Source organism: Haemorhous mexicanus, chromosome 37 (genome assembly GCF_027477595.1).
Source record: "Haemorhous mexicanus isolate bHaeMex1 chromosome 37, bHaeMex1.pri, whole genome shotgun sequence".
In the NCBI taxonomy this organism is placed as follows: domain Eukaryota; kingdom Metazoa; phylum Chordata; class Aves; order Passeriformes; family Fringillidae; genus Haemorhous; species Haemorhous mexicanus.
This window is the reverse complement of record NC_082377.1, coordinates 190357-218117: the sequence shown is the minus strand read 5'-3', so window position 1 is coordinate 218117 and position 27761 is coordinate 190357. Positions and strand designations below refer to the sequence as shown.

Genomic DNA, 27761 nt, shown 5'->3' with positions numbered 1-27761 from the left:
TCCGCTCTGTTCTGGCAGGTAAGGTTGCTCTGTTGTGCTGCTGTTGGGGGAAAAGGCTGTTGTTAGGGGGGCTGGTTAGGCTGAGATTAGGGCTGGGCTGAGGGGTGGTGCATCTGTACCCTAACCTGCCTCCTAAGCTGTACCCTGTAGCCCTGATCTCCACTGGACTGCCCAGCCCTCAAGCCCTCTCCCTTTACCCCTCAGCCCCTCCTTCTGCCCCCCAACCCTCAGGCTCTGTCACCCTCAAGCCCCCTCTCAGCTCCTGTGTGTCACCCTTAATCCCTCTCCTTTGCCCCTCAGCCCCCAGCTTCTCTGTGCCCCCCTCCAGCTGCCCCTGCCACCCTCAGCATCTCTGTGTGTCACCCACTGTCCCCCCTCCCTGCTCCTCCCTCTGCCACCCTCAAGCCCCCACAGTGCCCCTCAAGCTGCCCCTCAGCCTCTGTCATGCCCCGAAAGGACCCTAAAAAACCCTATCAATTCTCTAAAAAAGCCCTGGTTTTCAAAGTGTCCTAAACACCCCACAAATACCTAAAAATAGCCTCAGAATACACTAAAAATACCCTACTTTTATCAAACCCCTAAAAATCCCCAAAGAACCTTTTAAAAAATCCCTAAAGAGTCCTAAAAGAGCTCTAAGAACACCCCTAAAGTCTTTAAAATGCCCTGATAAGACCCTAAAAGAAGTCCTAAAAAGTTCCCTCAAAAACCTTAGAAATACTCTAGTCCTGAAAAAGTCCTCCATATACCCTCAATACTCCTCAAAAAGGCCTAAAAACTTTGAAGTAGTCCTTTAAAAGCCGCAAGAATACCCCAAAACACCCCTAAAAATTCTAATCAGTAGTAAGACAGCCCTTTAAACACCCTAAAAAATTCTTTTAAAAGCCCCGAAAAAGCCCTAAAGGCATCCTAAACATTCCCAGAGAATTCCTAAAAAACACCTGCAAAAAAACCCCTAAAATATCCTTAAAAATCCCTGGAAAAAACCTAAAAAAACTGCTCAACCCCTACCTGTAACTCTGTAGCCTCCAAACATCATCCCTGCCTTTTAATTGGGGTAACAGCCTGCAGCTGCTGGGAGGGTTCTGGGGCGGTCCCACCATTAGGGTTGCACCTGTACCCTAACCCTACCTGGTTCCCTGTGTCCTTTGCACCCCTAACCCTCAGTGTGAACTCCACCTGTCAAGATCCCACCTGTCTGCCCCCCAGCCCCCCAGTGTTGTCCCTTGGCCCCCGACCTCCACCCTGCACTCGCCCCCTGCTTAGGGGTGGTTCTTAGGGTGAGCTTAGGTGTGGTGTGAGGGCTGGCTCACCTGTCACCCTCAGGCACCCCCACTTGGACCCTCAAGGCACCCCCTGCCCCTCAGCCTCTTTGTGTCATCCTCAAGTTCCCCACTGCAGCCTCTCAGCGTCTCCGTGCCACCCCGGAGCCCCCCTTGCCTCTCAGCTGCTCCCACGTCACTCTGCAGCCCCCTCCCCTCAGCCCCCAGCCCCTGGTGACACCCCTGGTGACACTCTGCAGCCCCCTCCCCTCAGCCCCCAGCCCCTGGTGACACCCTGCAGCCCCCTCCCCTCAGCCCCCAGCCCCTGGTGACACCCCTGGTGACACCCTGCAGCCCCCTCCCCTCAGCCCCCAGCCCCTGGTGACACCCCTGGTGACACCCTCAGCCCCCTCCCCTCAGCCCCCAGCCCCTGGTGACACCCTGCAGCCCCCTCCCCTCAGCCCCCAGCCCCTGGTGACACCCTGCAGCCCCCTCCCCTCAGCCCCCAGCCCCTGGTGACACCCTGCAGCCCCCTCCCCTCAGCCCCCAGCCCCTGGTGACACCCCTGGTGACACCCTGCAGCCCTCTCCCCTCCTGCAGGGAGTCACAGGAGGGTGGTGGGGGAGAGAGGGATGGGGCAGGGGTGAGGGGTGAAGAAGGGGACACAGCAGAAGAGGGCTGAGGGGAGGAGGCAAGGCTTAGGATGGGGCTCTCCATTTCTTCCAGACCAAGGCTGCAGCAAAATAAAACTCTGTTTGCCTGGCAGTGCCAAACACCTCCTGCAAACTGCCACCAGGAACCTGAGTTTGGTGTCCCAGGGAACAGGCTGGCGTTGGTGCTCAGGGGTCTGTGCCCCCGAGTCACCTTCTGCCTCCTTAATTTGCAAATGGTGCAGGATTTCTCCCCGGCAAAAGCTGCAAGGAACTGTAGCTTTGGCTGGCCTAGCATGGCCAGATCCATTCTCCAACCTTGTCCCAAGACACTCAAGTCGAAGGCTCTCTTTCCTGTGGCCCCTTCTGTTTTCCTCAGACCTCACTACGGGGTCAGAACATGCTCAGCAACACCCAAAACCCCGATAAATTTGTCCCATCCCTGAAGGGGCTGTGCCACCTCCCCCCTCCCATGCCAGCCCCCCCGAACCCCACCCCAACGCCCCTGTGGGGGGGAAGCAAATGACAGAGGAGACAAGAACAGAGGAGGCAGAGACAGACCCTTTATGGGAATCATGCTGGGAGAGCCCAGCAGGCAGGGCCCTCTTGGCTAGGGCGGGGGATTACGAGGGTCTGGGGGCTCAGGAGGATGGTGGGGGGAGGCTCAGCTGCGCTCCTCCAGGCTCAGACGGTCAAACAGGTACTCGCCGAGGCCGGCCGAGGCCCCCCCGGACCCCCCACCGCTGAGGCGGCGCAGGTTGGTGGCGTGGTCACCCAGCGCCTTGATGGCCTTCACCTGCTCGTCCAGGTAGTGGGACTCCAGGAAGTCACAGAGCTGCGGGACAGAGGGGTATCAGGCAGGGCCGAGGGTCTGGGGGAGGTGATGGACCCCCAGGAGCGGCAGGAGATCCCAAAAACTCCCGTGGAGGAGGGAGGGGAGAGAGAGCCTCGGCCCCGGGAGGGGGGTATTGCACCTGGGGGGGCCCTTTTTTGGGGGTGGGGACTCCCAATAAATACTCACCCTACAGTCATGGCTGTTACCCTCCCCCCCCATCCCCCCACGTCATTCTGGGGGGGTCACAGAGACCCCCCCACCCCCACATCGGGGGGTGGAACCGCGGGATTCCCCCCTCTGGATCCCCGGGGCGATCCCGAGGCACAGGCTGGGAAAAGGGAGGAACTGGGAGCACTGGGGGCTGGGGAGGAAGGGGGGCTCAGACCCCGGAGGAAGAGGGGGATGAAGGCCAAACCCAGGGCAGCACTCACGTGCGGATCTGCCTTCTCGGCAGCCAGGGCATGCAGCTCCAGCAGCGCCTGGTTCACCGACTTCTCCAGCTGCAGCGCCGCCTCCACCGCCTCCAGCGCCGAGCCCCAGGTGTCCCGCTCCGGCTTCTGCGGGGCAGGACGGTCACCTGGAGGGGCCCAGGTAACCCAGGGCCAGCCGCAGCCCTCCTCGCCCCCCACGCACCTTGATGTCCTGCAGCAGGACGCGGCCGCCGCGGTTGGTCTGGAAGCGCAGCAGCCCCTCGGCGTGCTCCCGCTCCTCCCGCGACTGCTCCAGGAAGAACCGCGACAGTCGCGACAGGGCCACGTCGTCCCTCTCGAAGTAGAACCCCTGCGAGAGACAGGGGAGGGAGGCGAGGTCGGGGGGAGTCCCCCAGGAGCCCTCCCCACCCCCCAAATTCTTCGGATTCCGCCCTCCCGAGCGGCGCCGCGCCCCCCCCCCAGCAGCGGGAGAGGATTTTGGGGCGCAGGAAGGGGGTCCCCCAACGGCGGGGGTCCCGAGCCCCCTACCATGGACAGGTAGACGTAGGAGGCGTAGAGCTCCATGTTGGCCATGCGGTTGACGGCGGCCTCGCAGTCGCGGTGGTAATTCTGGCGGATCTGGGACTCCATAGCGGCACGGACGGACGGACGGACGGACGGACGGACGGACGGAGCGGTTCGGGAGCGGCGGGACGGAGGGAGGGAGCGCCGCGAGCAGCCGGTTCCGTTCAAGCACTGTTGAAGCGAGAACGCGGCTGTGGCCGCTCAACGTCCGCCGGGGGGGTTTTATGGCCCTTCCCCGCCTCGGGGGCGGGCAAAAGGGGGCGCGCCCCCCGCTCGCCCCTCCGGAAGGAGCCGGGTGGCCTTGGCCCTTGTCCCCGTTTGTCACACGGCCCCACAGTCAGCATGACTGGGCAGGATCTTGGGGGGGTGGGGGTCCCACCCCACCTTTGTGTCGCCCCCAGGAGTGGGGTACCGAGGAGCGGGGGGGGGCTGGGGCAGAGCCGGAGTTCACCGCTGGCTAGGGGGGCACAGGGGGCACAGGGGGGCGGTTTGGGGTGTCCCGGCGGCTCCTGGGGTGCCGGTTAACTCCCGTTAATCCGAGTTTCGTGGGCTGTAGGGTGCGGAGAGAGGCGACTCAGCGCCGGGACCATGAAAGAGGAACTTGGCAGCGCTGACTCCGCGTTTCCGCCGCCCCGGGACTGGGGCGAACTGGGGGGGGACTGGTTGGAACTGGGAGCCCCCCCTCCTCCCTCGGGGTCCCCGCAGGTCCAGGGGTCCCGGCTCGGCTCGGCCCCCAGGGCCAAGTGGGGGAGCAGCGGCCCCACAGACCCGGGGGGGACCACCCCCCAAAGCCCCCCAAAAATTCCTTCGGCGCTGGATCCAGAGGCTGCGCTGCAGGAGGGACACTGCCTGTGGGGAAGGGTCCAGATGTGGGACCCCCACTCCAAACCCCCCCCCCCCCGCACACACGGACCCCAAATGGCCCTGCGGAGGGGGGGGCGGGGGCTGAAGGACCCCTCCCCACTCCTCCCCCATCAACCAAGACCCCCACCCCCGAGGTGTTGTTGAACAAAAGGGGCAGGGGCTCCTTAGCCCCCCCCAAGCCACGTGGGAAAAGCGAAAGTGAAAGCGGCGCTGCCGCCCCCCAGTTCTTGTCCCCCCCTTCCCCATCGCACCCGAGATCCCCCAGGGCTCCCCGAGGTTTTTGGGGATGCCCCCTAAGCATCGCGTTCGCCTTTTCTTTTATTTCCATCGAAATTCCCGAGATACAAAAACCAAGGTACAAAAAAAGAGAAGAAAAATCCACTACGGAGAGAAGCGATGGAGGGGGGAGGGGGGAAAGGCGGGGCCCACCCATTTTGGGGAGGGGCGGTTCCCCGTGACGTCATCGCCAAGAGCACCGTGGGGGGAGTGGGGGAAGGGGTCACTTTGCGCCCCCCTCTGCCTCGGGGACACGGGGGGGACCTCCAAAACCGGGGGGGGGGGGTTTTGAGGGGGTGTAAACGGGGGGTGTGGCCCCCCCACCCTGAGAGCCCCCGCCCCGGGAGGGGGGTATTGCACCTGGGGGGGCCCTTTCTGGGGGACGGGGACCCCCAATAAATACTTACCCTACAGCCATGGCTGTAACCCTCCCCCCCCTCCACCCCCCCAGGTCATTCCGGGGGGGTCACAGAGACACCCCACCCCCCCCAGCCACCCCCACATCGGGGGTGGAACCGCAGGGTCCCCCCTCCCCCCGACTCGAAGCACCACAAATCCCGCGGTCAAACCGAGGGCAGGCCAGGGCTGGGGGGTGTCCCCACCCCCCAAATCCCCCCCAAATCCCAGCTGTGACCTCTGGGAAGGGCTGGGGGGGGCCCTGGGGGAGGGAGGGGTGTGTCCCCCCCAGGCCCCCACAGCTCGACCACCACCCCAAAAACCAGGTGAGTGAGTGGTGTTGGTTAAAGACCCCCCCGGGCCTGGGGGTCAGCACCATCCCTGCCGGCAGGGGAGGGGTCCCGGGGGTCTCTGGGGGGGGGGGGGAAGAACATAGCCCCCCCCCAGAGTCTAGGACATCTTCCAGATGGTCAGCGAGGCCGTGAGGACACCAGCAGCGAAGATGGTGATGGTCTGCCAGGTGGGGGTCCCAAAGTGGGACAAGAGCCCTTCCTGGGGGGGGACACAGGGGGGCGAGGTCAGCACCCCCTGCTGGGGGGTCCCAAACCTCCCCCCCAGAACAACCAGCCCAGGGCAGCTGGGGCAGGGGGGATGGAGGGGAGGATTTGGGATAAATTTGGGTCAAAGGGAACATTGGGGAGATTCCCAAACAGGGGCTCGGCCCCCCTGAGAAACAGGGGGGGTTTGGGGTGTTAGGGAGGGGTCAGGGGCACGGCCCCCCGAGGAATGGGGGGTTTGGGGTGTTAGGGAGGGGTCAGGGGCACGGCCCCCCGAGGAATGGGGGGTTTGGGGTGTTAGGGGGAGGGGTCAGGGGCACGGCCCCCCGAGGAATGGGGGGTTTGGGGTGCTAGGGAGGGGTCAGGGGCACGGCCCCCCGAGGAATGGGGGTTTGGGGTGCTAGGGAGGGGTCAGGGGCTCGGCCCCCCGAGGAATGGGGGCTTTGGGGTCTCACCCATCCGCCCTGGGCCTGGATCCAGGCCAGCACGTGCTCCTGCAGGTACTCCATGGTCCAGCGCAGGATGGTCTGCACCAGCTCCGGGACCTTGGTGCACAGAGCCTGCCGGGAGCAGGGGGGTTCAGAGGGGCTCAGGGGGGCCCGGGCAAGGCCTTGGGGGGGCTCCACACCCACCTTGAGCACCAGCTTGCAGGCAAAGTAGAAGAGGGCGACCACGCGGCCCCAGTTGAAGGTGCCGTCGGCGAACATCTCCTTGGCCACGCGGAAGAACAGCTTTTTGGGGGCGTCACAGCCCACCTGCTCGATCATCCTGGGGCAGGGGAGGGCGGGCACGGTCAGGCCGGCCCGGGGGACGCCAGGGGCACCCCCGGGGAGCGGCAGCTGCCCACCTCTGCAGCTCCATGTTGCTGTCGAGCTCGTCGCCGATGCGCCGCAGGCACTCGCTGAGGCGTTTGGTGTCGGGGCTGCTGGGCTGGGGCTGGCCCAGCTCAGCCTCACTCAGCGCCACGGCCTGGGGGTCCCCGCAGCGCTGCACGCGGTCCCGCACGAACCTGGGACCCCCCGGTGCTCTGGGTGACCCCCCGGCTCCAAGGGACCCCAGCCCTCCGTCCCACCCGCAGCCCGAGTCCTTCCCTCCAGGGCCACGCCTGGAGCCCAAGGTCCAGGACCCTCTCAAGCCCCCTGATGTCCCCCAAGTCCCCCTGGGATCTTCTCATGTCCCCCTAATTTCCCCTTCACTCCCTGTGTCCCCACAGCTCTGCATCCTCTCAAGACCCCCACCAAGTTTTGAGCTCCCCCCCGCACACTGTGTCCCCCCAGAATCCTCACAAGTTCCCCAGTCCCCCCACACCCCGTGTCCCCCCAAGTCCCCCTCCAGTCCCAAGTCCCCCCACACCCCGTGTCCCCCCAAGTCCTCCTACACCCTGTGTCCCCCCACACCCCGTGTCCCCCCTTGTCCCTCTGCTCCCTGTGTCCCCAAATCCCCTCCCAGTCCCAAGTCCTCCCTGTGTCCCCCCAATTCCCCCCCGCCCCCCGTGTCCCCAAAGGTCCCCCCCAGTCCCCTCCCAGTCCCAAGTCCCCTCCCGGGTCCCCAAGCCGCCCCTTGTCCCCAGGCCCCGCCCGTCCTCCCGCCGCTCCCGCCTCCCCGACTCACGCCCGCAGCAGGATCGCCCCGGTCTGCATGATCTGGTCCGAGGAGGCCCCTGCGGACAGCGGGGCGCTCACCGGGCGGCAGCGGCCACCGACCGACCCAGCCGCCGCCTCCCCGGGCCGCACAGGCCGCGCCCCGCCGCGGGTCCCGCCGGTCCCCCCACTCACCGCCGCCCCCCGGGGGCGGGGCGGGCTCGCCGGCCCCGGCTCCGGGATCGGCCCCGGGATCGCCGCCGCCGCCTCCCCCTCCTCCTGCTCCTCCTCCTCCTCCGCCGCCGCCGCCGCCCCGCTGGGCCGAAGCCGCCGCCGCCGCCGCCGCCATCGCGCCCGGAACACGTGGGCCCCGCCGCCGTCACGTGACACCGGCGGGGGCGCCCGCGGCACGTGATCGGAGCGGAGTCCGGACATGGGCGGGGCGGAGGCAGCGCCCATGGCCACGCCTCCGTCCCGCAGCCGCTCCGCCCCCTGGCCCGTCACTCATTTGCCGGTGCCGCCCCCCTCCCGCTTTCGGTCCCGCCCCCGCAGCCCCCCGGGGTCACCGCCCGTCCCCAGGGGTCACACGGGGTTCACACGGGGGGTCACACGGGGGGCCACGGCCGCGTTCGAGGGGTCACGCCGGGGGTCACACCGGGGCTCAAGGCCCCCGCTGTCCACGGGGGTCCCGGGGCGACGCCCCCGCTGCGCTTCCGCCGCCCCCGGCGCTTCCCGCGGGTCCCGAGGCGGCGGCGCCGGGCGGTGCGGGAGGGGAACGGGGCCCGGGGACGGTTCGGGCTCGGGGAGGGCTCTGAGTCCGTGCGGGTGCGACCCCCGCGCAGACATGAGCCCCAAAAGCTGCCTGGGCTGCACCAAGTGCTTCCTCTTCCTCCTCAACCTCTTCTTCTTCGTGAGTGGGGCTGGGGGGGATTTGGGGGGCAGGGGGAGATGGGGGAACCTGAGGGGAGCAGCCTCCCAGTGCTGGGGGGCACTGGGGGTCCCCCATTTCCTGACCTGGGCTCCCCCTCAGTTCCTGGGCATCCTCCTCCTCGCCTTCAGCTTTTGGGTCCTGTTCGACCGGCAGAGCTTCGCCGCCGTGCTGGGTAAGGCCCCCTGAAGCAGGGGGTACCCGGGGGGAGCGGCACCCCCGGAGGGCTGGCAGGGTTCTCGACACCCCCCGTGTCCCTAGGGTCGCCGCTGGTCAGCCTGAGGCTCTGCTCTTACGGCTTCTCGGGGGTCGGCATGGCCACCATGCTCCTGGGCTTCCTGGGGTGCCTGGGGGCCCTCAAGGAGGTCAAGGCCATGCTGGGGCTGGTGAGTCGGGGGGCTGGGGGGGTCGGGGGGGCTCACGGAACTGGGAGGGTGTGGGGTGGCTGTGCTGCAACTTCCTGGGGCGACCGCAGGGACACGTGGTGCCACCACATCCTGCCCCGGGGACAGCAGCGGGGAGGGGGGGGACCCCTCTGAGGTGCCCCCGGTGCTGCGGAGGGGCTGGGGGGCAGCTCTGGCTGACCCCCGCCCCCTCTGTTTGTCCCCAAAGTATTTTGGGCTGCTGCTGCTGCTCTTCGCTGCCCAGGTCACGGTGGCCGTCATCGTCTACACGCAGCGCGCTGCTGTGAGTGCGGGGGCCAAGCCCAGCTAGGGGGGACCCCGGGGGTCGGGGGGGACCCCGGGCTCGGGGTCGAGGCTGTGCTGATCCCTGTCCCCAGCTGGCTACAAAGGTGGCCAGCTACGCAGAGGAGCTGATCCGGGGCTACCCGGCCCAGGGACCACCTGGGGACCCCCACGAGAGCTGGGATGCTGTCCAGCAGCAGGTGAGACCCCCCCCCCCTCCCAAAAGGAGCCCAGGACCACCCCAGGGCCGCCACACTGACCTCCCGCCCCCCGCCCCAGCTCGGCTGCTGCGGCTGGAAGGGACCCCAGGACTGGGACCAGCACGATGACGCCACCAGGGACGGAGACAGGGCCAGGGCCATCGCCTGCTCCTGCCTCAGGGCACCCAACAGCACCCACAAGAGCCCGTGGGTGCTCCCCCACGGCCGCTGCCCCACGGCTGCCCCCCAGAACATCTTCCCCAGGGTGAGGCACGGGAGAACCAGGGGTCCTGGAGCTCCGGGGGAGGCTCCAAGTGACCCCCAGTTGTCACCCCAGGGCTGCAAGGAGAGAGTCCAGAGCTGGCTGGCCGGAAACCTGGTCACCATCGTGGGGGTTTGCATCGGCATCGGCCTGGGGGAGGTAGGGGGGATGCCCTGGGGCGGGGGGCTGAGCTGGGGGGCCCTGGAGGTGCTCGGAAGGCTGTGGGACCATAGGTGGGTGGGCTGGGGGGGCGGGGAGGGTTCAGGGGAGGGTCCGTGGGGATCCAGGGCGGCCAGAAGGGTCGGTGGGGGTTCAGGGTGGCTGGGAGGGGGGTCAGGGCTCCGAGGGCGCTGATCCTGCTCTCTGCTCGCAGCTCTCCCTGCTGATGCTGTCGATGTTCCTGCTACGGAACCTGGACTCCCGCTACGAGAAGCTGCTGCGGGGGCTCTGAGGGGGCCGGGGCGGTGTGGGGGGAAGCACGGAGGGCTTTGTCCTTCAATAAAAGCCGTTGGGAAGCAGCGGAACCGAGACGGGACCGGGACGGCACCGGGAACGCGCGACCCGCGTGGAGCAGCGGGCCACGCCCCTTCCCTCTGTCCCCGCCCCTTGCTCCGCCCCTTTCTCTCAGGGCGGGAAGGGCTCGCGCCAGGCCCCGCCCCTCTCCTCCGCCGTGAGGCGAATCCCCCCCCCCCACCTCCCCCTCAGCCCCTCGGCGCTCCCGGGACCCCCCGAGACCCTCGACAATCCCCGGCTGCGCCGCGGGGCAGCGGCGGCACCCCCGGAGCGGCCCCGAGAGCCATGGCTGCAGAGGTTCCCTGCGCCCCGGGCGCCGTCATCACCCTGCCAGGTGCGGGCACCATGAGGGAGCGGGGTTGGGGGTGAGGCGCCGGGCCCCTCCATAACTCCTGTCCCCCTCTCAGCCCCTGCCGAGAGCGGCTGCTCGGACGAGTTTGCCCTGGACTGCACCTTTGCCGCCTGCGACCCCGAGCGTACAGGTAGCCAAAGCCCCTCGGGGCATGGTGGCCGCAGCCAGACTGAGGTGGTCCCCACCACCCCTGAGCCCCCCGTCCGTCCGCACAGGGCTGGTGCAGCCGCAGCGGGTGGTGGAGTACGTGGCAGCGATGACCGGGCACAACGGGCACGATGGGCGGCTGCAGGCGCTGCAGCGGGCGCTGGACCCCACGGCCGCGGGCACGGCGCTGGACTGGAGCCGGTTCCGCAGCGCCATGGGTGCCTGGATCGCAGCGTGCCGGCAGGACGGGTCAGTGCCCAGAGATGGGCACAGTGCCTGGTGCCAGCTGGAGCGGTCAGTGGTGCTGACCCAAGGCTCCGTCCATGCAGGGCCGAGGAGCAGGACATGGCCACTGGTGACACTGGGGCAGTGCCAGCAGGTGGGCGTTGGCACAGGAAAAGGGAGTCGGGGTGGCCCCGATGGGGACACAAAGACAGTCCGCTGTGTCCCATCCCGCAGAGGACGAAGGACACGCATTGCCAGCCACCGCCCCGCTCCAGGGTGACAACACGGACGTCACCAGCCCGTGAGTGCCTGCTGTGGGGACACCCCGCCATCTCTGGCCGTGCTCCCAGGAGCACGCCAGGACCACTGGGACTCCCCAGCAGCGCCGAGGCCGCAGGTCTGCGGAGCCGTGCCCGGCAGCTGGCGGCCCAGAACGCCAAACTGCAGCGGGATGCCGAGCTGGCCGAGGAGCTCAACACCCGCCTGGCCGAGGAGATTGCGCAGCTCCAGGCGCAGCTGCGAAGGTGCTCCTGAGGGGCTCCCGGGCACGGGGTCTGGATGTGCATCCTGGGAAGGCTGAAGCGCCGTTTGCCCTTGGCAGCAGCCGGCAGGCGCTGGAGCAGGCCAGGGTGGCCGTGGAGGAGCTGGACGACATGAAGGCCGTGGTGAAGCGGCTGGAGGAGGAGAACACCGAGCTCCGGCGGCAGGCACGGCACACGGTGAGAGGCTGAGCTGAGGTGCCTCGTGGTGTCACACTGTCACACAGTGTCCCCTCACAGCCATGCCCTCCCTCCCCAGGAGAAGGAGCAGCACAGCCTGTGCTCGCGGGCCGAGGGCCTACAGGAGGAGGTCAGCCTGACACTGGGGGCTGCCCCAGCAGGGCAGTGCCACAGGGAATCCCAGCCCTGTTTCACCCCTGGCAGAACCAGCGGCTCCTCGCCGAGGGCCAGGGACTGCGGGAACAGATCCAGGCGCAGGCAGCTCGGATGGCCAGCCTGGAGGTGAGCGATGGCACGGTGGCCGTGGTGCTGGGGGCTGTGTTGGACAGTGACACCAGTCCCTGTTCTCGTCCCTCTGCCCAGGCCCAGCTCTGCCGTGGCACTGCCCTGCTCTCTGCCCGGGATGCGGCCCTTGCCCAGGTGAGCGCTGCCCAGTGACACTGCCACCACCTCAGCCGTCACCAGGGCCACCCCCCGCCCTGTCCCACGGCCCCTCACGTCCAGACCCTTTCCCACAGGCAGGGCAGCGGGCCCAGGAGCTGACAGCAGCACTGGAGGAGTACGAGCGGATGGTGCAGGTACAGCATGTCTGCCCTCAGACAGCAGCCACAGAGCCCCTGGGCCACAGCAGAGCCCCACGGCGGCCACTGTCTGTGTAGGAGCCAAGGACCGTGGGTGGCACCCCCTTCTCCCCCACAGGAATTGCGCCTGGAGACGACGCGGCTGCGGCAGCAGCTGGGCCGGATGCGGGACGCCTGGGCCATGTAGGGGGGGCACATGTGGGCGGGGGACGTCCTCGGGAGCCTTCACCTCGGCGTCCTCACCCTCCTCCACCTCCCACAGGCGCCCCTGGTGCCCGCGCGGCCAGCTGGACCTCCCGGCCACGGCCACGGCCAGCCCGGTAAGAGTGGGCTCAGGGGGACCCTGCAGGGCCACCCCAGCCACTGCCTGACCCCGAAGCTCTGCCCAGGGCGCGGGGGACAGGGAGGAGGAGGAGGACGCAGGGACAGCGCTGTCTGCAGGAGGAGGAGGTCTGGTGGGGAGCGCCGAGGAGGTGGCCAAGGCGGCGGGCCCCCAGGCGCCGCCGTCACCGTGGACACCGCTGTCACCGTGGGCTCTGGCGCTGCTGGCACTGCTGGCCCTGCTCTACCTCTTGCCCCGCCAGTGGCCCCAGCCCCAGCTGCGCCACCGGAGCCCCCCGCCCCTGTGAGACCCCCAGTAAAGGCTGTTTGGGCAGCGCTGAGTCCGCCCCAGTCGATACCAGTTCCCCCAAGCACTTGTCCCAGTCCACCCAGCCCACTCAAGCAGGGTCAGAGCCGGGGTGTCAACATCAGCTTTATGGGCACTGCACGGGGCCAGACTGGGCCCCCTCGTCTCTCCGTGGCTCTGGGAGACCCCCGTGTAGCCCCCAGCGGCTTCCAGCAGGGAGCTGGGGGGTCCCCGTCTCTCACCAGTGGCTCAGGCCAGCCTGGACAGGGGCAGAGGGTGAGGGCCTGATGATGCAGGGGCCCCTCAGGGCATTCCCAGTGATCCCAGTATGCAGGCGCCCTCCCAGTACCTGTGTCTGTCCCCAGGTTCCGCTCAGCCACTCAGGTCCCATCCTGCTCCAGTCTCGGGGGTCCCTGTGAGGGCTGGGGGGGGCTGAGGGGAATGACCTCCCAGTGCCCCCCAGTGCTCCCAGTGACCCCAAGACAGCCACCAGTGCTCCCAGCGTCCCCAGGACAGCCAGCACCCACCGTGTCCCCAGTGTCCCCAACACACACAGCCCACCCAGTGCCCCCCATGCCCTCGCCACCCTCTCCAGTGTCCCCAGTGCCCTCCAAGGCCCCCAGTGTCCCCACCTGGGCACAGGGTCTCCTCCACAGTGCCCAGACCGCCGCCACCAGGCCCAGGGCCCCCCCAACTCCCCCCAGCAGCACCAGCCCGTGTCCAGTGGGGCTGGGGGGGCCCTGCCTGGCCCCCAAGGTCCCCTCATGCCGCACAGCTGGGCTGCTCAGCGCCGGGCCTGGGGGGAGACGGGGGTCAGCAGCTGCCCTGGGTGGGTTATGGGGGTCTCCCGGGGGTCCCGGGGGGGTACCTGGGTGGCAGCGCAAGCGGGCACAGCCGGGGAAGTGGGGGGGTCTCCCTTGCAGCCCCCCCAGGTGCTGCGCCAGGGTCTCCAGTAGCTGTGACACATTCACCCTCTCCAAGCGGACACAGCCCTGGGGGTCCTGGGGAGATGTCACAGGAGCCCCCCCAGGGGACCCCAGACCCCTTCTGAACCACCCTGGGAAATCCCAGAAATGCCCCAGAGCTACTGCACCCCCCCAAGACCCCCAGAGTAACCCTGGACACCTCAGGGAACCCCCAGACCCCTATGGGGACCCCAGAGCCCCCCAAGACCCCCAGAGTAACCCTGGACACCTCAGGGACCCTCTGGGACCCCTGTGGGAACCCCAGAGCCCCCCAAGACCCCCAGAGTTACCTCAGGGAGCCTCCAGACCCCTGTGGGGTCCCCAGAGCCTCTCACACCCCCCACCTCACCTTGGCCTCCCCAGGACCACCCAGAGTCCCCCAACTTCCCCCCTTTGCAGGACCCCCAGCCCCCTCGGAGTGCCCCCGGGGACCCCCACCCACCTGGATGTGACACTCGGCCACGAAGTGGAGCTGGGCAAGGAGGGTCCTGAGCAGGGGGGCCAAATCCTTCCCTGCCACCCCCAGCATCCGCTGCAGAGCCAGCGCCCCAAAGTGAAGCCCCCAGAGATCAGAGCAGGCGCTGTCCTGAGGGGGCCAGGGCAGGTCGGGATTTGGGGGGTCAGGGGTCTCGGGGGGGCAGGAACAGAGAGGGATTTGGGGGGGCACACGTCTCACTCACCGGCTCCAGGTTGCTGGGCATCACCACGGGGTAGTCGAGGAGCAGCCAGGGGATCTGTGGGAGGGGTCAGGGGGTCCTCAAAACCAGCCCGGAGGGCTGAGGGGGGCGCTCAGGGGGCTCCCAGGGACCCTTTGGGGGTGAAGGGGCGCAGTCAGGGGGTTTTCAGGACCCTTCCCTGGGCAATGAAGGAGTTTGGGGGGGGCACAGGGGAATCTTTTGGGTCTCGGGGGCATCCGAGGGGTCCCGTGGGGATCCCGGAGGTCGGGGGGGGGGGGGCCTACTGGGGTGCGGGGAGGGGGTCCTGAGGGCGGGGGTCTCACCAGGTTGTTCAGGTGGGCGCTGAAGGTGCTGCTGATGGGGTTAAAGCCGAAGGAGCAGCAGCTGCCGAGGGTGGGCAGGGCCAGGAGCAGCAGGAGCGGCGGCACCTGGGGGGGCACCGGGGGGGCTCTCACGGGGGTCCCGAGGGGCTCCCGCGGGGCTCCCGCAGGGTCACGTTGCGGGGGGTGCGGGGGTTCCCCACTTACCAGAGCAGAGCAAGGCGGGGACACGTCCATGGCGGTGCCGAGCTGGGGATGGCGCACGGGGACCCGCGAGCGCTCCCGGAGCCCCCCCGGGACCCCCGCGGAACCCCCTCGGGACCCCTCGGGCCGCGGCGGAGCCGCCGCCGAAAGCGAAAGTGGGAGCCGGGCCGGGAGGGGGCCCAGGAAGCCCGGGAGGGCAGCGGGACGCGCCGAGCCGCCCCCTCCCACCCCGCGGAGCCCCGACCGCCCCCTCCGAACCCCGGGGACCCCCTCCCGAACCCCACGGGGGCTCCGGCGCTCGGGACCCCCCCGGCCCGCAGAGCTTTGGGTGCGGCTGCCCCGAGCGAGGGAGGGGGGCCGGGGCGTCCGCACCCGTGCGGGGGCGGGGCGCCCCCAAAATGTCCCCCCCATAGCAGCCCGAGACCCCCCCGGTCCCCCCAAACACAGACAGGACAGCGGCTGCGGCTCGGAGCGTTTTATTGGGGCGGGGGTCGCGGGGCTGGGGGCACAGCGCGAGGTCCGAACTCTCCGCAGGTCTGGAGGGCGGCTCAGGGGGCGCCCCCCGGCAGCCACAGGCAGCGGGGGCGGGAGCAGCGCAGCTCCAGCTCCCGCTCGGCGCCGGGAGGGAGGTCCTGCCCCGCAGACCCCAGGAGTCCCGCCGGGACCCCCCAGACCCGGGGGACGCTCACGGCAGAGGCCCAGTGGCAGTCCTGGGGGGGGACACGAGAGGGGACAGCTGGGGACAGCCGGGGGGATGTCCCCCCTCACCCCAAACCCCCCCACAGCAGCCGGCCCACGGCTCGGGACCCCCAAAACGCCACCGCCCAGTTCGCCCCCTCCTCCCCCCGTGTGCCCTCTGCTGTCCCCTTCCCCCAGTTCCCACATTCTGTCCCCCCCCCCCGCCATGTCCCGCACCGCCCCCGCACTCACCGCGTCCCCCCCGCACAGCCACAGCCCGTCCGGGCGCTGCCGCGCCAGGCGAGATCCGCAGCCCCGGGAAGTCCCGGGAAGCACCGTCAGGGCACCCCCCGGCAGCCCCGCGGCCACCAGAGCCTGGGGACACAGGGGAGGGGACCAGTGTCACCGGGCGGGGGGTCCTGGAGCGATGGCAGGGGACGGGGGGGGGTCCCGGAAAAGTTCAGGGGGGCACACAGCGGGCGCAGGAGGCACAGGGGAGGTCGCGGGGGGAACGTGGGGGTCACCCGGGGGTTCCTGGGGCATCACGGGTGTCCCCCGGGGGGCTCGGGGGGGTCGCGGCTCCCACCTTCCGTAGCCGCTGGGCGGCACCGGCGCCGCCAGGGGGCGCCACCACCACGACCGAGTTCCCTAGCGCCAGCGCTGGGGGGAGGAGCTCCAGGGCCAAGGGGCGTGGCCATCCCCAGGCCACGCCCAGCACTCCGAGCGGCCGCCTAGTCAGCAGGGCCCGCCCCCCGGGCACCTCCTGCAGTGGGATTGGTCACGCCCGGTCAGAGGCCACACCCACTCGCCGACCACACGCCCTTTTTTGCCCCTCCCCTTTCACCACGCCCACCTGCACGGCCCCGCCCGCTCGCTCCGCGCGCGCCGCCCAGCGCAGTAGCGCCGCCCGCAGGCTCCCGGCGGTGTCGCCGCTGTCGCCGTCCTCGGGGGTCCCGGGGCCCCCCGGCAGCGCCGCCGCCGCCCCCCGCAGCACCCGGGCCCGCGACGCCCCCGGCAGCCGCCCCCACCTGCGGCAGCCGAGGGCGTTGGGGACCGACCCCTCCTCCCCGAGGGGTCCCAATGTCGGGGACACCCCTGGGGGGGGTCACCCCGCCACCGCCGCACTCACCCAGGGGCGGCCCCGCGGGCGGCGGCCACGGCCTGGGCCAGCTCGGCATCGCCGGGGTCATCCACGGTCACCTGGGGGCTGCAATGGGGACAGGAGACAGGGATCAAAGGGCATGGCTGTGGGAGGGACACCGGGGGGCACCGGGACCCCCACAAGAGGAACAGTCGGGGTCCTGAGGGGCACACGGGACCCTCTGGGGGGACAGGATGGGGCTGGGACCACCCCAGGGGGAAGAAAGGGGTCCTGGGGGTGCTAGGGTGGAGTCCCGGTCTCAGAGTTCCTGTCCTGGGACCCCCCAGTTTGGGGTCTCCATCCTGGGGAGGGGGCCCTGTCCCATCAGGGATACCTGAGCGGCTCCTCCACCTTGGGGGGCTGTTCCCAGGGAGGGCACCCGAATTCTCGCAGCGCCTGGAGGGAGTGCAGGGGGGGCAGAGCCCGTCTGCAACGGCACAGGACGCCCCCCACACCCTGGGAACCCCCAGAACTTGCCCCACTCCCCCCATAACCCCACCCCAGGACAGCTCCGTGTTCCTCCAGCTTCTCCAGGAGCCCCCCAAACACCCCTGGCCCCTCCCAAACCCCCCAGGACTCCCCCCAGAGCCCCCCCTTGGCACCCCCTACCTCATCCAGGTCGGTCTCCCCGGCGCAGCCCCCGCTGGGCTCCGGCAGCTCCAGGGCGTTGAGCCACACCAGCCCCTGGGGCAGCCTGCGGAGGGGTCAGCGCCCAGTGCCCACCCTCGGGTCACCCTCGGGCCCTCAGGGTCAGGGGGTGGCGGTCACCTGTCGGCCGTGTCCAGGGCCACGGTGACGTCCTGGGCCCAGAGGGCGGCGGCGGCGGCGTGGGGCAGCGCCGAGGCCACGGCCACGGCCTCGGAGGGGCCACGCACGGGCAGCAGCACCAGCACCGGCCCCGGGGCCTGGGGGGGGCAGGGGACGCTCAGAGGGTCCCCAAAGGCCCCCCAACCCCAGCCCGGGACCCCAGGGGCACCCACCAGCTCCCGCAGGCAGCGCGAGGTCGGGGCCACCCCCGAGATCAGCGTGGGGGGGTAGAAACGCCGCCCCTCCCCCGGCAGCGCCGGCAGCGGAGCCTGGAAAACCTGGGAGGAAAATCAGGGGGGTCACAACGAGGAGGGGACCCTCAGAGTGCCACCCAGGGCATCCCCAAACTGCCCCCTGGGCACCCCCGACGGTCCCCCCAACATCCAGGAACCCCCAAACCGCCCCCCCCCCATCTCCTACAAACCCTGATGTCCAAAAACCTCCAAATTTCCCCCCAGAAAACACCTCGAACTCCCTGTCCCAGGGGACCCCAACACCCAGGAAGTCTCAAACCCAACCCCAAAACCCAAACGCTGTGCCCGTGCCCCCCTCCCCACCCTGCCAGCCCCTCTGTGTCACCCCAACGTCCCCAGAGCCATCCCCGGCCCCTCTGTCACCTGAGCCCCCTCCTCCCGCGCCTCCTGCACCAGCTCCTCGGGCGGGAGGGTCCCGGGGGGCAGCGGCCCCACCTCAGTTCTGGGGTCCGTGGGGTCCCCGAGGCGCAGCCCCCCGAGCCGGGCCCGGAGCCGCCGCTCCAGCGCCGCCGCCACCGAGTCCTGGGCCAGCAGCACGCAGCCCCCGCAGGCCAGCTGGGGACACGGAGGGGACACGGGGGGGACATCAGGGACACGCCAGGGACTGCTCTGGGAGCTCGCTAACCCACCCCCCAAACGGAACCCAAACACCTCCCAAATAACCATCCAAAACCCAAAACAACTCCAGGAAAAATCCCCCCAAAACCCCTGAAACCTCCCCAAAAAAACCCCAAGAAACTGCCAAACCCACAAAAATCCCCTGAAACCTCCCCAAAAAAACCCCAAGAAACTGCCAAACCCACAAAAATCCCCTGAAACCTCCCCCAAAAAACCCCAAGAAACTGCCAAACCCACAAAAATCCCCTGAAACCTCCCCAAAAGGCCTCACAAAAAAAAAAAAACAGAAAAACGGGCAAACCCCCACAAAAGCCCCCCAAAAAACCCCAAATCCTTCTCTCAAACTTCCCCAAAAGGCCTCCCATAAAAACCCCTAAGAAACCCAAAGACCCCCACAAAACCTCCCATAAAAGCCCCCCCAAAAAACCCCCAAAAGCCCCTGAGACCTCCCCATAAGGCCCACCAAAAAACCCCTAAGAAACCAGCAAACCCCACAAAATCCTCCCCCTGAGAAGACCCAAACCCCCCCAAAAACCCTCCTGAAGCCCCCCAAAGCACCCAGCCCCACCATGGCCGCGGTGGCGGCGGCGGCGCTGTCCAGGTCAGCTGAGTCCAGGACGATGACAACGACACGGCCCCCCTGGGGACCCCCCAGGCGCGGCCCCCGGCACGGGGACCCCCAAACCTGGGCCCGCAGCTCCTCCTGGGGACAGGGACAGGGCGTGGGGACACGGACAGGGGACAGGGACAGGGGAGAGGGACAGGAGACAGGGGACACGGACAGGGGACAGGGACAGGGACGGGGAGAGGGACAGGGGACAGGGGACACGGACAGGGAACAGGGACAGGGCGTGGGGACAGGGACAGGGCATGGGGACACGGACAGGGGACAGGGACAGGGACAGGGGAGAGGGACAGGGCATGGGGACACGGACAGGGGACAGGGACAGGGCGTGGGGACAGGGACAGGGCGTGGGGACACGGACAGGGGACAGGGACAGGGCGTGGGGACAGGGACAGGGCGTGGGGACACGGACAGGGACAGGGACAGGGACAGGGGAGAGGGACAGGGGACAGGGGACACGGACAGGGGAGAGGGACAGGGGACAGGGGACACGGACAGGGGACAGGGACAGGGCGTGGGGACACGGACAGGGCGTGGGGACACGGACAGGGGACAGGGACACGGACAGGGGAGAGGGACAGGGCGTGGGGACAGGGACAGGGCGTGGGGACAGGGACAGGGCGTGGGGACACGGACAGGGGACAGGGGACACGGACAGGGGACAAGGACAGGGATGGGGACAGGGACAGGGCGTGGGGACAAGGATAGGGGACAGAGCGTGGGGACAGGGACATGGCGTGGGGACAGGGCGTGGGGACAGGGAGCCCGCATTGGGCGTGGTCCCGTTGTTGTTGTCCACTCCCCTGGGCGTGGCCCCGCCGTACCTGCGCCGCTCCCAGGAAGGTGACAGCGGTGACCTCGGGGTGGGCGCGCAGGGCCCGGGCCAGCCCCGGGGGTCCCGCCAGGACGTTGAGGACCCCGGGGGGCAGTGCCGCCCCCTCCCCGCTCAGCTCCGCCAGCAGCAGCAGCGGCGGCGCCGCGGCCGGGGGGGCCACGAGCAGGGCCGTGTTCCCTGGGGGGGCACCCCGCAAAGGATGGGGCCCCAAAGGGGCTGGGACCCCCCCCAGGGCTGGGACCCCCCCCAGGGCTGGGACCCCCCCCGGGACACCCGGAACAGATGGGACCATGGGACCTCCCCCAGGACCCCCCCCAACAGGAACACCCCGGAATGGATGGGACCCCCAAAAGGGACACCCCCCAAGGACACCCCCCAGGGACACCCCCCAGGGACACCCCAAAACTGCTGGGACCCCCCAGGGACACCCGGGAACGGATGGGACCTCCCCCACAGAACATCCCAAAGCAGCAGTCCCCATTTGTCCCCCCCCTGCACTCACCCATGGCCAGGAGTGGCCCCAATTTCCAGAGCAGCGCTGGCAGCGAGCAGGGACCCCCCAGGACCACGGCCACCACCCCTGGGGGACACCTGGGGGTCAGGGGACACCTGGGGGGCAGGGGACACGGGGAGGGCACAGGGGACACCGAGGGGACACGGTGGGGACAGGGAGAAGGGACTCCCAGGACCACGGCCACCACCCCCGGGGGACACCTGGGGGTCAGGGGACACTGTGGGGGGCAGGGGACACGGTGGGGACAGTGACACTCACCCAGGGGACACCCTGGGGACAGGGGACACTGAGGGGACAGTGGCACTCACCCAGGGGCTCCCAGCCCCCCTCGGGGGGCTCCAGCCCCTGCAGCAGGCGCAGCCCCAGGTCCAGGTCGGCCCCGAGGGTCCGGCAGAGGGGGCGCCCCCCCCCCAGGGCCAGCAGCGCCCCCAGGGTCACCCCCCGGTCACCCCCGAGCGTGGCGGCCAGCCTGGGGGGACAGAGGAGACAGAGGGGGGTCGGGGGGATCATGGGGGGACGTAGAGGGGACACTGGGGACAGCAGGGGGAGCTCAGAGGGGTCACCCAGGGTCAGGCTGCCACTGAAGACAGAGGGGACCAGACCAGGACAAACGTCACCCTTTAGGCCCCAGGGAAGGTCCCAGGGCTCACGGGGTCACAGGTCACTCACCTGGCCAGGTGCTGCCCCCGCCGGGGCCCCCCCAGCCCCGCCCAGGCCTCGGCCGCCGCTGCCGCCGCCGCCACGGCCACGGCCACGTCCGAGCTGTCCCCGGCCGGCACCGCGGCCACCGCCCGGCCTGGGGACACACGGGGCTGGACACTGAGCGCCGAGCCCAGCCCCGGCCCTGGCCCGACCCCTGACCCTGGTCTGACCACTGACCCCCAAATCTGAGACCTTGACCCCCAAATCTCAGACCCTGACCCCCAAATCTGAGACCCTGACTCCCAAATCTGAGACCCTGACCCCCAAATCTGAGACCCTGACCCCGGACTCCCAGCCCTGCCCTGATCCTGACCCCTGTCCCTGTCCCCTGACCTTGTCCCTGACCCCAGACCCATGGTGGCCTCCCAGCACCCCAGGCTCTCTCTCCCTGTGCCCTGTGTGCCTCTTGTCCCCTCAGTGACCCCTGTGTGTCCCATACCCGTGGTGGCCTCTGGGCACTCCAGGCTCTCCCTGTCCCCTCAGTGTCCCCTCAGTGTCCCCTGTGTGTCCCATACCCGTGGTGGCCTCCGGGCACTCCAGGCTCTCCCTCCCCTCCGGTCTCAGCCACCTCCCAGCCACGAAGTGTCCGAGGCTGCGCCCGTGGGACTCCAGCCACGCCTGGGGGGGGGAAACACTGGGACACCCGGGAACCCCCCCGGCACTGCCAGGAACCCCCAGGACCCCTCCGGGACCCCCAGGGACATGCGGGGACCCCTGGGACCCCCAGGACCTCTCCGGGACCCCCAGGGACATGCGGGGACCCCTGGGACCCCCAGGACCTCTCCGGGACCCCCAGGGACATGCGGGGACCCTGGAACCCCCAGGACCCTTCTGCGACCCCCCAGGACACCTCTATGACCCCCTGGGACCCCTGGGACGCCCCCGTGACACCTTGGCCCTCCCCCACCCCCCAAACGACCCTGGGGCCACGGGGGGACTTTGACCCCGACACACCCCATGGAACCCCGGGCTCCCCCCGCGATCCCCCCAACCCACCCCAATTCCCACCCCTGCATCCCCCAGCCCCATTATTTCCCTCGGGACTCCCCCAGACCCCCTGCCAGTTCCGGAGGAGGCTCCCAGGAGCCCCCCCAAACCCCCCCCAGATTCTCAGGGACCCCCCCCAAGAAGCCCAGGGTCCCCCAGGGCCCCCCCCCCCACCTCTCCCGGGTTGGTCCCGCCGGAGGTCGGCCCCTCCTCCATCGTGGAGAAGATTTCGGGGACCGGGGAAACCCCGAGGGCCGCCAGAGCCGCCATCGCCGCCGGGCCACCCCCGAGACAGGCGGGGCGGGGCAGAGCGGCGCCGGAACCACCGAGATTCGGCGGAAACGGCCAGAGCCGCGACGAAACCATAGAGATTAAGAGGAATGGCCAGAGTGTCCATTAGAAACCATCGAGACCAAGCAGAAATTGCCACAGCGGCGCCGGAAACCATTGAGACTAAGCGGAAGTGGCCAGAGCAGCGCCGGAAACCATCGAGACTAAGCGGAAATGGCCAGAGCGGCGCCAGAACTACCAAGACTAAGCGGAAGTGGCCAGAGCAGCACCGGAACTACCGAGACTAAGCGGAAGTGGCCAGAGCGATGCCGGAACTACAGAGACTAAGCGGAAATAGCCAGAGCGGCGCCAGAAACCATCAAAACTAAGCGGAAGTGGCCAGACCGGTACCGGAACAACAACGACTGAGCGGAAGTTGCCAGAGCGGCGCCGGAAACCATCGAGACTTAGCGGAAAAGACCATAGCGGCGCCGGAAACCATCGAGACCAAGCGGAAGTGCCCATAGCGGCGCCGGTAACCATGGAGACGGGGCCGCGCCGGAAGCGGAAGTGGCGAGAGGTGAAGGCGCGGTGAGGGCGGCCCGGGGGGTCCCGGAGGGGCTTTGGGGGTCCCGAGGGGTACCCGGGGGGCCCGTGGCCCTCGGCTCCCTCAGGCCATGGCGGACCCGTCGCTGCTCTCGGCCGAGCTGGAGGCGGACGAGGAGGAGGAGGCGGCGCTGCGGCGGCTGCTGCTGCAGGTGGGGCCCGGTGCCGCTCCCGGTGCCGGTTCCGATCCCGGTGCCGGTTCTAACCCCCCCCCCCCCGGTTCCCGCAGGTGACCCCGGACCGTGAGGAGGCGCCGAGCCCCGGCCCCGCCCGGGCGGTGACCCCGCAGTCGGGTACCGGGGGCTCCGGGGGATTTGGGGGGGTTCCGGTGGATTTGGGGGCGTCTCCAGTGGATTTGGGGGGGCTTTGGGGGATTTTGGGGGCATCTGTTGGATTTCGGGGGGCTCCTAACGTCTTTCTCCCCCAGGACTGTTGGATTTTGGGGGCCTCGGGTGGATTTTGGAGGGGCTCGGGTGAATTTCGGTGGATTTTGGGGGGGCTCGGGTGGGTTTCCGGGGCCTCGGGTGGATTTTGGGGGGTCTCGGGTGGATTTTGGGGGGGCTCGGATGGGTTTCGGGGGTCTCGGGTGGATTTTTGGGGGGCTCTGCTGGGTTTCGGGGGCCTGGGGGGCTGACCCTTCCCCCCCAGGTCTGTGCGTCAAGACCCGCGCCGTGCGGGGGGGCCACAAGGTCTTCCTCAACGTTTGCCACTCGCCCGAGGTGCCCCCCCCGCCCCCCGTGCCCCCCCCGGGGCTGCAGCAGCTCCTGCGGGACCCCCCCGGCCCCGGGGGCTCCTTCCGCATCCCCATGAGCCTGGGGGAGCCCCACGCCGAGCTCGACCGAGGTCAGCGACCCCCCCGACCCCCTGCCCCTCCCCGGGACCCCCGGGACCCCCCCCACATCTGCTGTGACCCCGCAGGAGGGAGGGGCTGCACGGCCTACGACGTGGTGGTGAACTCGGGGTTCTTCAGGACCCTGCAGGTGGGGCTGGGGGCTCCTGGGGGGTCTGGGGGCTCCTGGGGGGTCTGGGGGGGCTGTGGTGGTGAACTCGGGGTTCTTCAGGACCCTGCAGGTGGGGCTGGGGGCCCCTGGGGGGTCCGGGGTGCTCTGGGAGGGTCAACTCAGGGTTCTATGGGACATGGTAGGGAGGTCAGGGCACAGGAATTGGGGTCTGGGGGCTCCTGGAGGGGCCGTGGTGGTCAACTCTGGGTTCTCCAGGTGGGTCAGGGTGGGGAAATTGGGTCTGGGGTCTCCGGGGGGTCGCTGACCCTCCCTGGCCCCCCCAGGCCGACCCCCTGTACCTGGAGTTCTTCCTGACTGTGGCCATGGAGGGGCTCTCGGACAAGTACGGGGTGGAGCTGGAGCTCACCGGTGAGGCTGGGGGGGCTGGGGGGGCAGGACCCCTCCCCACGACCCCCCTGCTCCCCGCTGACCCCCGGGCCCCCCCAGGCTGGCGGGTGCTGCGGAACCGGCGCTTCCTGGGCTCCATCTCGGCCCAGAACATCCGGGCCCGGCCCCGGCCCCGCATCCAGGAGCTGCCGGGGTGAGCGGGACCCCCCCCCAAAACCCCCGTGAGCCTCCCGAGAAACCCCGGGCCCCCCAGCCTGACCCTGCTCCCCCTCAGAGCCCCCCCAGGGCCCCCCCAGTTCGTGGTGGTGGCCACGCCCTCGGCGCAGGAGCCGCAGGTGCTGCAGGCCCGGGTGCACCTGCCCCAGGTGGTGAGTGGGGGGCTGGGGGGGATGATGGGCTGGGGGGGGGCTGGGAGGGGGCTGGGATGGACTGGGGGAGGGGCTGGGGGGGCTGGGAGGGGGCTGAGAGGGGCTGGGAGGGCTGGGATGGACTGGGGGGGGGGCTGGGGGGGCTGGGAGGGGGCTGGGAGGGCTGGGATGGACTGGGGGGGGGGCTGGGGGGGCTGGGGGTGGGCTCTGGGGGGGCTGGGAGGGGCTGGGAGGGCTGGGATGGACTGGGGGAGGGGCTGGGGGGGGCTGGGGGTGGGCTCTGGGGGGGCTGTGGGGGCTGGGGGTGGGCTCTGGGGCTCCCCTGATTCCGGGGCAGTTTGGGGGGCGTCCCATCATCCTGAGGGGCACTGGGGGCTGTTCTGGGAGGGGTCTCCACGATCCTGGGGGGGGGGGGGGGGGGGGGGGGTGGAGGGATAAAGGGGGTGTGTCCTAACGCTGGCCCCGCCCAGGAGGGGGCGGGCTCTCTGTGGCTGGGGGCTGAGCGAGGAGCGGCTGCTGCTGCTCCGCCCGCCGCCGCCAGGGGGCGCGGCCGCCGCCCCGGAGCCGCCGGGCCGCCAGGGGGCGCTGCTGGAGCTGGGGCTGCCCCTGCGCGGCCGACCCCGCGCGGTGCCGCGCGCGCTTCCACCGCCGCTCCCAGGTAACCATGGCGACCGCCGCGCGGGACACGCCCCCTCCGCCGGACACGCCCCCCCCCGCTGAGCGCCTGGCGCCCCCTGCAGGTTCTCACCGTGACGATGCCGCTGCTGCGGGCGTGAGGGACCCCGGGACCCCCCCAGAGCCCCCCGGGACCCCCCAGGATCATCCGGGACCCTCCCAGGATCGCCCGGGACCCCCCCAGGCTCATCCAGGACCCCCCAGGACCCCCCAGGATCATCCGGGACCTTCCCAGGATCACCCGGGACCCCCCAGGATCATCCAGGACCCCCCAGGACCCCCCAGGATCATCCGGGACCTTCCCAGGATCACCCGGGACCCCCCAGGATCATCCAGGACCCCCCCCAGGATCATCCATGACCCCCCAGGATCGTCCGGGGCCCCCCCCAGGACCCTCAGACTTCTCTGGGTCAGGTCCTGAGCCCCCCCCGACTGCTCAGGGATTCCCCTCAGGACCCCCTGACCTCCCCCCAGGTCCCTCTCCCCCCCCTCAGCCCCCCCCTTCCCCATTTTTTGGTACAAAACCCCCAATAAAAGTCAAACCCGCTGCCTGTGCTCTGATTGGCCCGTGCCCCCCCCCGGTGCCCCCCCGGTGCCCCCCCGGGCGGCTCAGCCCACGCGGGGGGGGCTGGGGGGATTGGGAGGGGGATTGGGGGGATTTAGGGCTGATCCGGGCCGGGGGGGCCGGGGGGGCTCCAGAGCTGCCCGGGAGCGGCCCCGGGAGCGGCGCGGGGCTCGGGGGGCTGCGGGCAGGGGGCGGGGGCACCCCCAGGGGGGGCAGAGGATTTGGGGGGGGTCCCGGGGGTCCCGGCTGATGGTGGCACCCTGAGGATGGAGTTCAACAGGGAGGAGTTCCGGAGACAGCTGGGGGCCGGGCTGGGCCGGCTGCACCGTGAGACCCCCGGGAGACCCCCGGGATGGGGACTGGGGAGGGGTCTGGGGGGTCTGGGGGCCGGGCTGGGCCGGCTGCACCGGTGAGACCCCCGGAGACCCCCGGGATGGGGACTGGGGAGGGGTCTGGGGGGTCAGGGGGGCTGGGGCAGGGGTCGGGGGTCTCTGTGTGACAGCAGTGAGAGCCCCGGGGGTTTTGGGGGACAGCCAGGGGCTTTTGGGGTCTCGGGTTTTGGGGGGGGGGTTTGGGGGGCCACGTTTGCCGGGGGTGGGGTCGGGAGGTCAGGTCATTATCTGGGGGTTTGGGGGGGGTCGGGTTTTTTGGGGTTTTTTGGGTTTTTTTTGGGGGTCTCGGGTGCCTCCCCCCGTGTCCCCCCCCGCTCTCCCCCACTCGTGTCCGTGCCACGCGTGTCCCCAGCCCGTGTCACCCCCCCTGTCCCCGTGTCCCCAGCCCGTGTCCCCCCGTGTCACCCCCGTGTCCCCAGCCCGTGTCCTCCCCCGTCCCCAGCCCGTGTCCCCCCCCTTGTCCCCGTGTCCCCAGCCCGTGTCCCCCCGTGTCCCCCCGTGTCCCTTGTCCGTGTCACCCCCTGTCCCCGTGTCCCCAGCCCGTGTCATCCCCCCCGTCCCCGTGTCCCCAGCCCGTGTCCCCCCGTGTCCCCAGCCTGTGTCACCCTCCCGTGTCCCCAGCCCGTGTCCCCCCGTGTCCCCCGTGTCCCTTGTCCGTGTCACCCCTCTGTCCCTGTGTCCCCAGCCCATGTCACCCCCCTGTCCCTGTGTCCCCAGCCCGTGTCACCCCCCTGTCCCCGTGTCCCCAGCCCGGCCCGGCCCCTCCCCGCTGGCGCCGCCACCGCGGGGATTAAAGCGGCTTTAATCGGCTGCCACCGGGGGGGGACACGGGGGGGACACGGGGACGGGGGGGGAACACGGGGGGACACGGGGGGACACGGGGGGGACACGGGGACAAAGTGGGACATGGTGGGAAAAGGGCCACGGGGGGACACGGTGGGGGGACACGGTGGGGGGACACGGGGAACATGGGGACACGGGGGGAAAAGGGACACGGGGACACCGCAGAGGTAAAAGGGACAGGGAGATCAGGGGGACCCGGGAGGGGGACCAGGGGTACACGGGCAGGGGGACACGGGAGGGGACAGGGGACACTGGAGGGGGACAGGGGGACACGGGAGGGGACAGGGGGACACGGGCAGGGGGACACGGGAGGGACAGGGGGACACGGGAGGGCACAGGGGGACACGGGCAGGGGGACACGGGAGGGGACAGGGGGACAGGGGGACACGGGCAGGGGGACACGGAGGGCACAGGGGGACACGGGAGGGGACAGGGGGACACGGGAGGGGACAGGGGGACACGGGAGGGGACAGGGGGACAGGGGGACACGGTCAGGGGGACACGGGAGGGGACAGGGGGACACTGGAGGGGACACGGGGACACGGGAGGGCACAGGGGGACACGGGAGGGGACAGGGGGACACAGGCCCGCGGCCGCGCAGGTTGCTGGAGCGGCGGCAGGACGAGGCCGAGGCCCTGGAGCTGAGCTCGGGCGGGCCGGGCCCCGGGCGCGCCCCGCGGCCGCCGGTGCTGGACTGCACCTTCTGCGGGCTG

The 27761-nt window shown here is 70.0% G+C and overlaps 7 protein-coding genes across 7 annotated transcripts in view; 3 read left to right on the top strand and 4 right to left on the bottom strand.

Moving 5' to 3' along the window:
- Positions 1-2458: 2458 nt before the first annotated feature.
- Positions 2459-3952, bottom strand: LOC132341305 (ferritin heavy chain A-like). The gene is made up of 4 exons (XM_059872707.1): positions 3704-3952; positions 3378-3524; positions 3176-3301; positions 2459-2744 (listed from the first exon to the last, which is right to left on the bottom strand). Exons 1-4 carry the CDS (start codon positions 3803-3805, stop codon positions 2574-2576), a joined length of 546 nt encoding a protein of 181 aa, XP_059728690.1. The 5' UTR covers positions 3806-3952; the 3' UTR covers positions 2459-2573.
- A 951-nt stretch (positions 3953-4903) lies between these two features.
- Positions 4904-7776, bottom strand: BAX (BCL2 associated X, apoptosis regulator). Its single transcript, XM_059872706.1, has 6 exons — positions 7608-7776; positions 7444-7492; positions 6680-6841; positions 6465-6600; positions 6288-6392; positions 4904-5827 (listed from the first exon to the last, which is right to left on the bottom strand). Exons 1-6 carry the CDS (start codon positions 7759-7761, stop codon positions 5726-5728), a joined length of 708 nt encoding a protein of 235 aa, XP_059728689.1. The 5' UTR covers positions 7762-7776; the 3' UTR covers positions 4904-5725.
- Positions 7777-9355: 1579 nt separating this feature from the next.
- Positions 9356-12680, top strand: KASH5 (KASH domain containing 5). Its single transcript, XM_059872704.1, has 16 exons — positions 9356-9491; positions 9564-9647; positions 9862-10335; positions 10409-10483; positions 10569-10749; positions 10830-10879; positions 10960-11026; positions 11106-11249; positions 11327-11444; positions 11524-11574; positions 11649-11726; positions 11808-11864; positions 11963-12022; positions 12144-12208; positions 12288-12345; positions 12415-12680. Exons 3-16 carry the CDS (start codon positions 10287-10289, stop codon positions 12652-12654), a joined length of 1293 nt encoding a protein of 430 aa, XP_059728687.1. The 5' UTR covers positions 9356-9491; positions 9564-9647; positions 9862-10286; the 3' UTR covers positions 12655-12680.
- An 81-nt stretch (positions 12681-12761) lies between these two features.
- On the bottom strand, positions 12762-15230 carry FLT3LG (fms related receptor tyrosine kinase 3 ligand). The gene is made up of 8 exons (XM_059872601.1): positions 14823-15230; positions 14619-14723; positions 14299-14352; positions 14061-14204; positions 13522-13654; positions 13286-13449; positions 13003-13075; positions 12762-12912 (listed from the first exon to the last, which is right to left on the bottom strand). The coding sequence occupies exons 1-7, from the start codon at positions 15228-15230 to the stop codon at positions 13034-13036; spliced, it is 1050 nt and encodes a 349-aa protein (XP_059728584.1). The 3' UTR covers positions 12762-12912; positions 13003-13033.
- Positions 15231-15279: 49 nt separating this feature from the next.
- On the bottom strand, positions 15280-22250 carry ALDH16A1 (aldehyde dehydrogenase 16 family member A1). Its single transcript, XM_059872703.1, has 17 exons — positions 22155-22250; positions 21509-21611; positions 20961-21087; positions 20600-20760; positions 20280-20357; positions 19767-19954; positions 18886-19020; positions 18063-18254; positions 17619-17723; positions 17407-17543; positions 17248-17332; positions 16973-17034; positions 16627-16704; positions 16351-16525; positions 16084-16260; positions 15750-15872; positions 15280-15529 (listed from the first exon to the last, which is right to left on the bottom strand). Exons 1-17 carry the CDS (start codon positions 22248-22250, stop codon positions 15368-15370), a joined length of 2184 nt encoding a protein of 727 aa, XP_059728686.1. The 3' UTR covers positions 15280-15367.
- Positions 22251-22521: 271 nt separating this feature from the next.
- PIH1D1 (PIH1 domain containing 1) lies at positions 22522-25750 on the top strand. Its single transcript, XM_059872705.1, is given in 11 exon segments — positions 22522-23008; positions 23086-23149; positions 23505-23699; positions 23775-23836; positions 24142-24226; positions 24305-24398; positions 24480-24573; positions 25044-25067; positions 25069-25182; positions 25184-25231; positions 25314-25750. Coding segments are annotated over 11 exon segments (897 nt in total). The 5' UTR covers positions 22522-22927; the 3' UTR covers positions 25350-25750.
- A 329-nt stretch (positions 25751-26079) lies between these two features.
- SLC17A7 (solute carrier family 17 member 7) overlaps positions 26080-27761 on the top strand; it is an 8803-nt gene continuing 7121 nt past the window's right edge. Inside the window, exons 1-2 of the mRNA XM_059872600.1 lie at positions 26080-26140; positions 27634-27757. Coding sequence (XP_059728583.1) covers positions 26080-26140; positions 27634-27757 — 185 coding nt within the window. The remainder of the gene's footprint in view (positions 26141-27633; positions 27758-27761) is intronic.

What these genes read in the sequence shown, in the direction of transcription:
- LOC132341305 (XM_059872707.1), bottom strand. Translation starts at nt 3,805, where the DNA reads ATGGAGTCCCAGATCCGCCAGAATTACCACCGCGACTGCGAGGCCGCC. An exon ending in CCTACGTCTACCTGTCCATG is followed by an intron (nt 3,525 to 3,703) that starts GTAGGGGGCTCG and finishes TGTCTCTCGCAG; the next exon opens with GGGTTCTACTTCGAGAGGGA. An exon ending in TCCTGCTGCAGGACATCAAG is followed by an intron (nt 3,302 to 3,377) that starts GTGCGTGGGGGG and finishes CCTGCCCCGCAG; the next exon opens with AAGCCGGAGCGGGACACCTG.
- BAX (XM_059872706.1), bottom strand. Translation starts at nt 7,761, where the DNA reads ATGGCGGCGGCGGCGGCGGCGGCTTCGGCCCAGCGGGGCGGCGGCGGC. An exon ending in CCCGCCCCCGGGGGGCGGCG is followed by an intron (nt 7,493 to 7,607) that starts GTGAGTGGGGGG and finishes CGCTGTCCGCAG; the next exon opens with GGGCCTCCTCGGACCAGATC. An exon ending in TCCAGGCCCAGGGCGGATGG is followed by an intron (nt 5,828 to 6,287) that starts GTGAGACCCCAA and finishes GTCCCCCCCCAG; the next exon opens with GAAGGGCTCTTGTCCCACTT.
- KASH5 (XM_059872704.1), top strand. Translation starts at nt 10,287, where the DNA reads ATGGCTGCAGAGGTTCCCTGCGCCCCGGGCGCCGTCATCACCCTGCCA. An exon ending in AGTACGAGCGGATGGTGCAG is followed by an intron (nt 12,023 to 12,143) that starts GTACAGCATGTC and finishes TCTCCCCCACAG; the next exon opens with GAATTGCGCCTGGAGACGAC. An exon ending in ATGCGGGACGCCTGGGCCAT is followed by an intron (nt 12,209 to 12,287) that starts GTAGGGGGGGCA and finishes CACCTCCCACAG; the next exon opens with GCGCCCCTGGTGCCCGCGCG.
- FLT3LG (XM_059872601.1), bottom strand. Translation starts at nt 15,230, where the DNA reads ATGGGGGGGACATTTTGGGGGCGCCCCGCCCCCGCACGGGTGCGGACG. An exon ending in TGCCCAGCAACCTGGAGCCG is followed by an intron (nt 14,205 to 14,298) that starts GTGAGTGAGACG and finishes TGGCCCCCTCAG; the next exon opens with GACAGCGCCTGCTCTGATCT. An exon ending in GGAGGAGACCCTGTGCCCAG is followed by an intron (nt 13,076 to 13,285) that starts GTGGGGACACTG and finishes AGCCCCCCCCAG; the next exon opens with CCCTCACAGGGACCCCCGAG.
- ALDH16A1 (XM_059872703.1), bottom strand. Translation starts at nt 22,250, where the DNA reads ATGGCGGCTCTGGCGGCCCTCGGGGTTTCCCCGGTCCCCGAAATCTTC. An exon ending in GCGGGACCAACCCGGGAGAG is followed by an intron (nt 21,612 to 22,154) that starts GTGGGGGGGGGG and finishes TCCCCCCCCCAG; the next exon opens with GCGTGGCTGGAGTCCCACGG. An exon ending in GGGGGGCTGGGAGCCCCTGG is followed by an intron (nt 20,358 to 20,599) that starts GTGAGTGCCACT and finishes GGTGTCCCCCAG; the next exon opens with GGGTGGTGGCCGTGGTCCTG.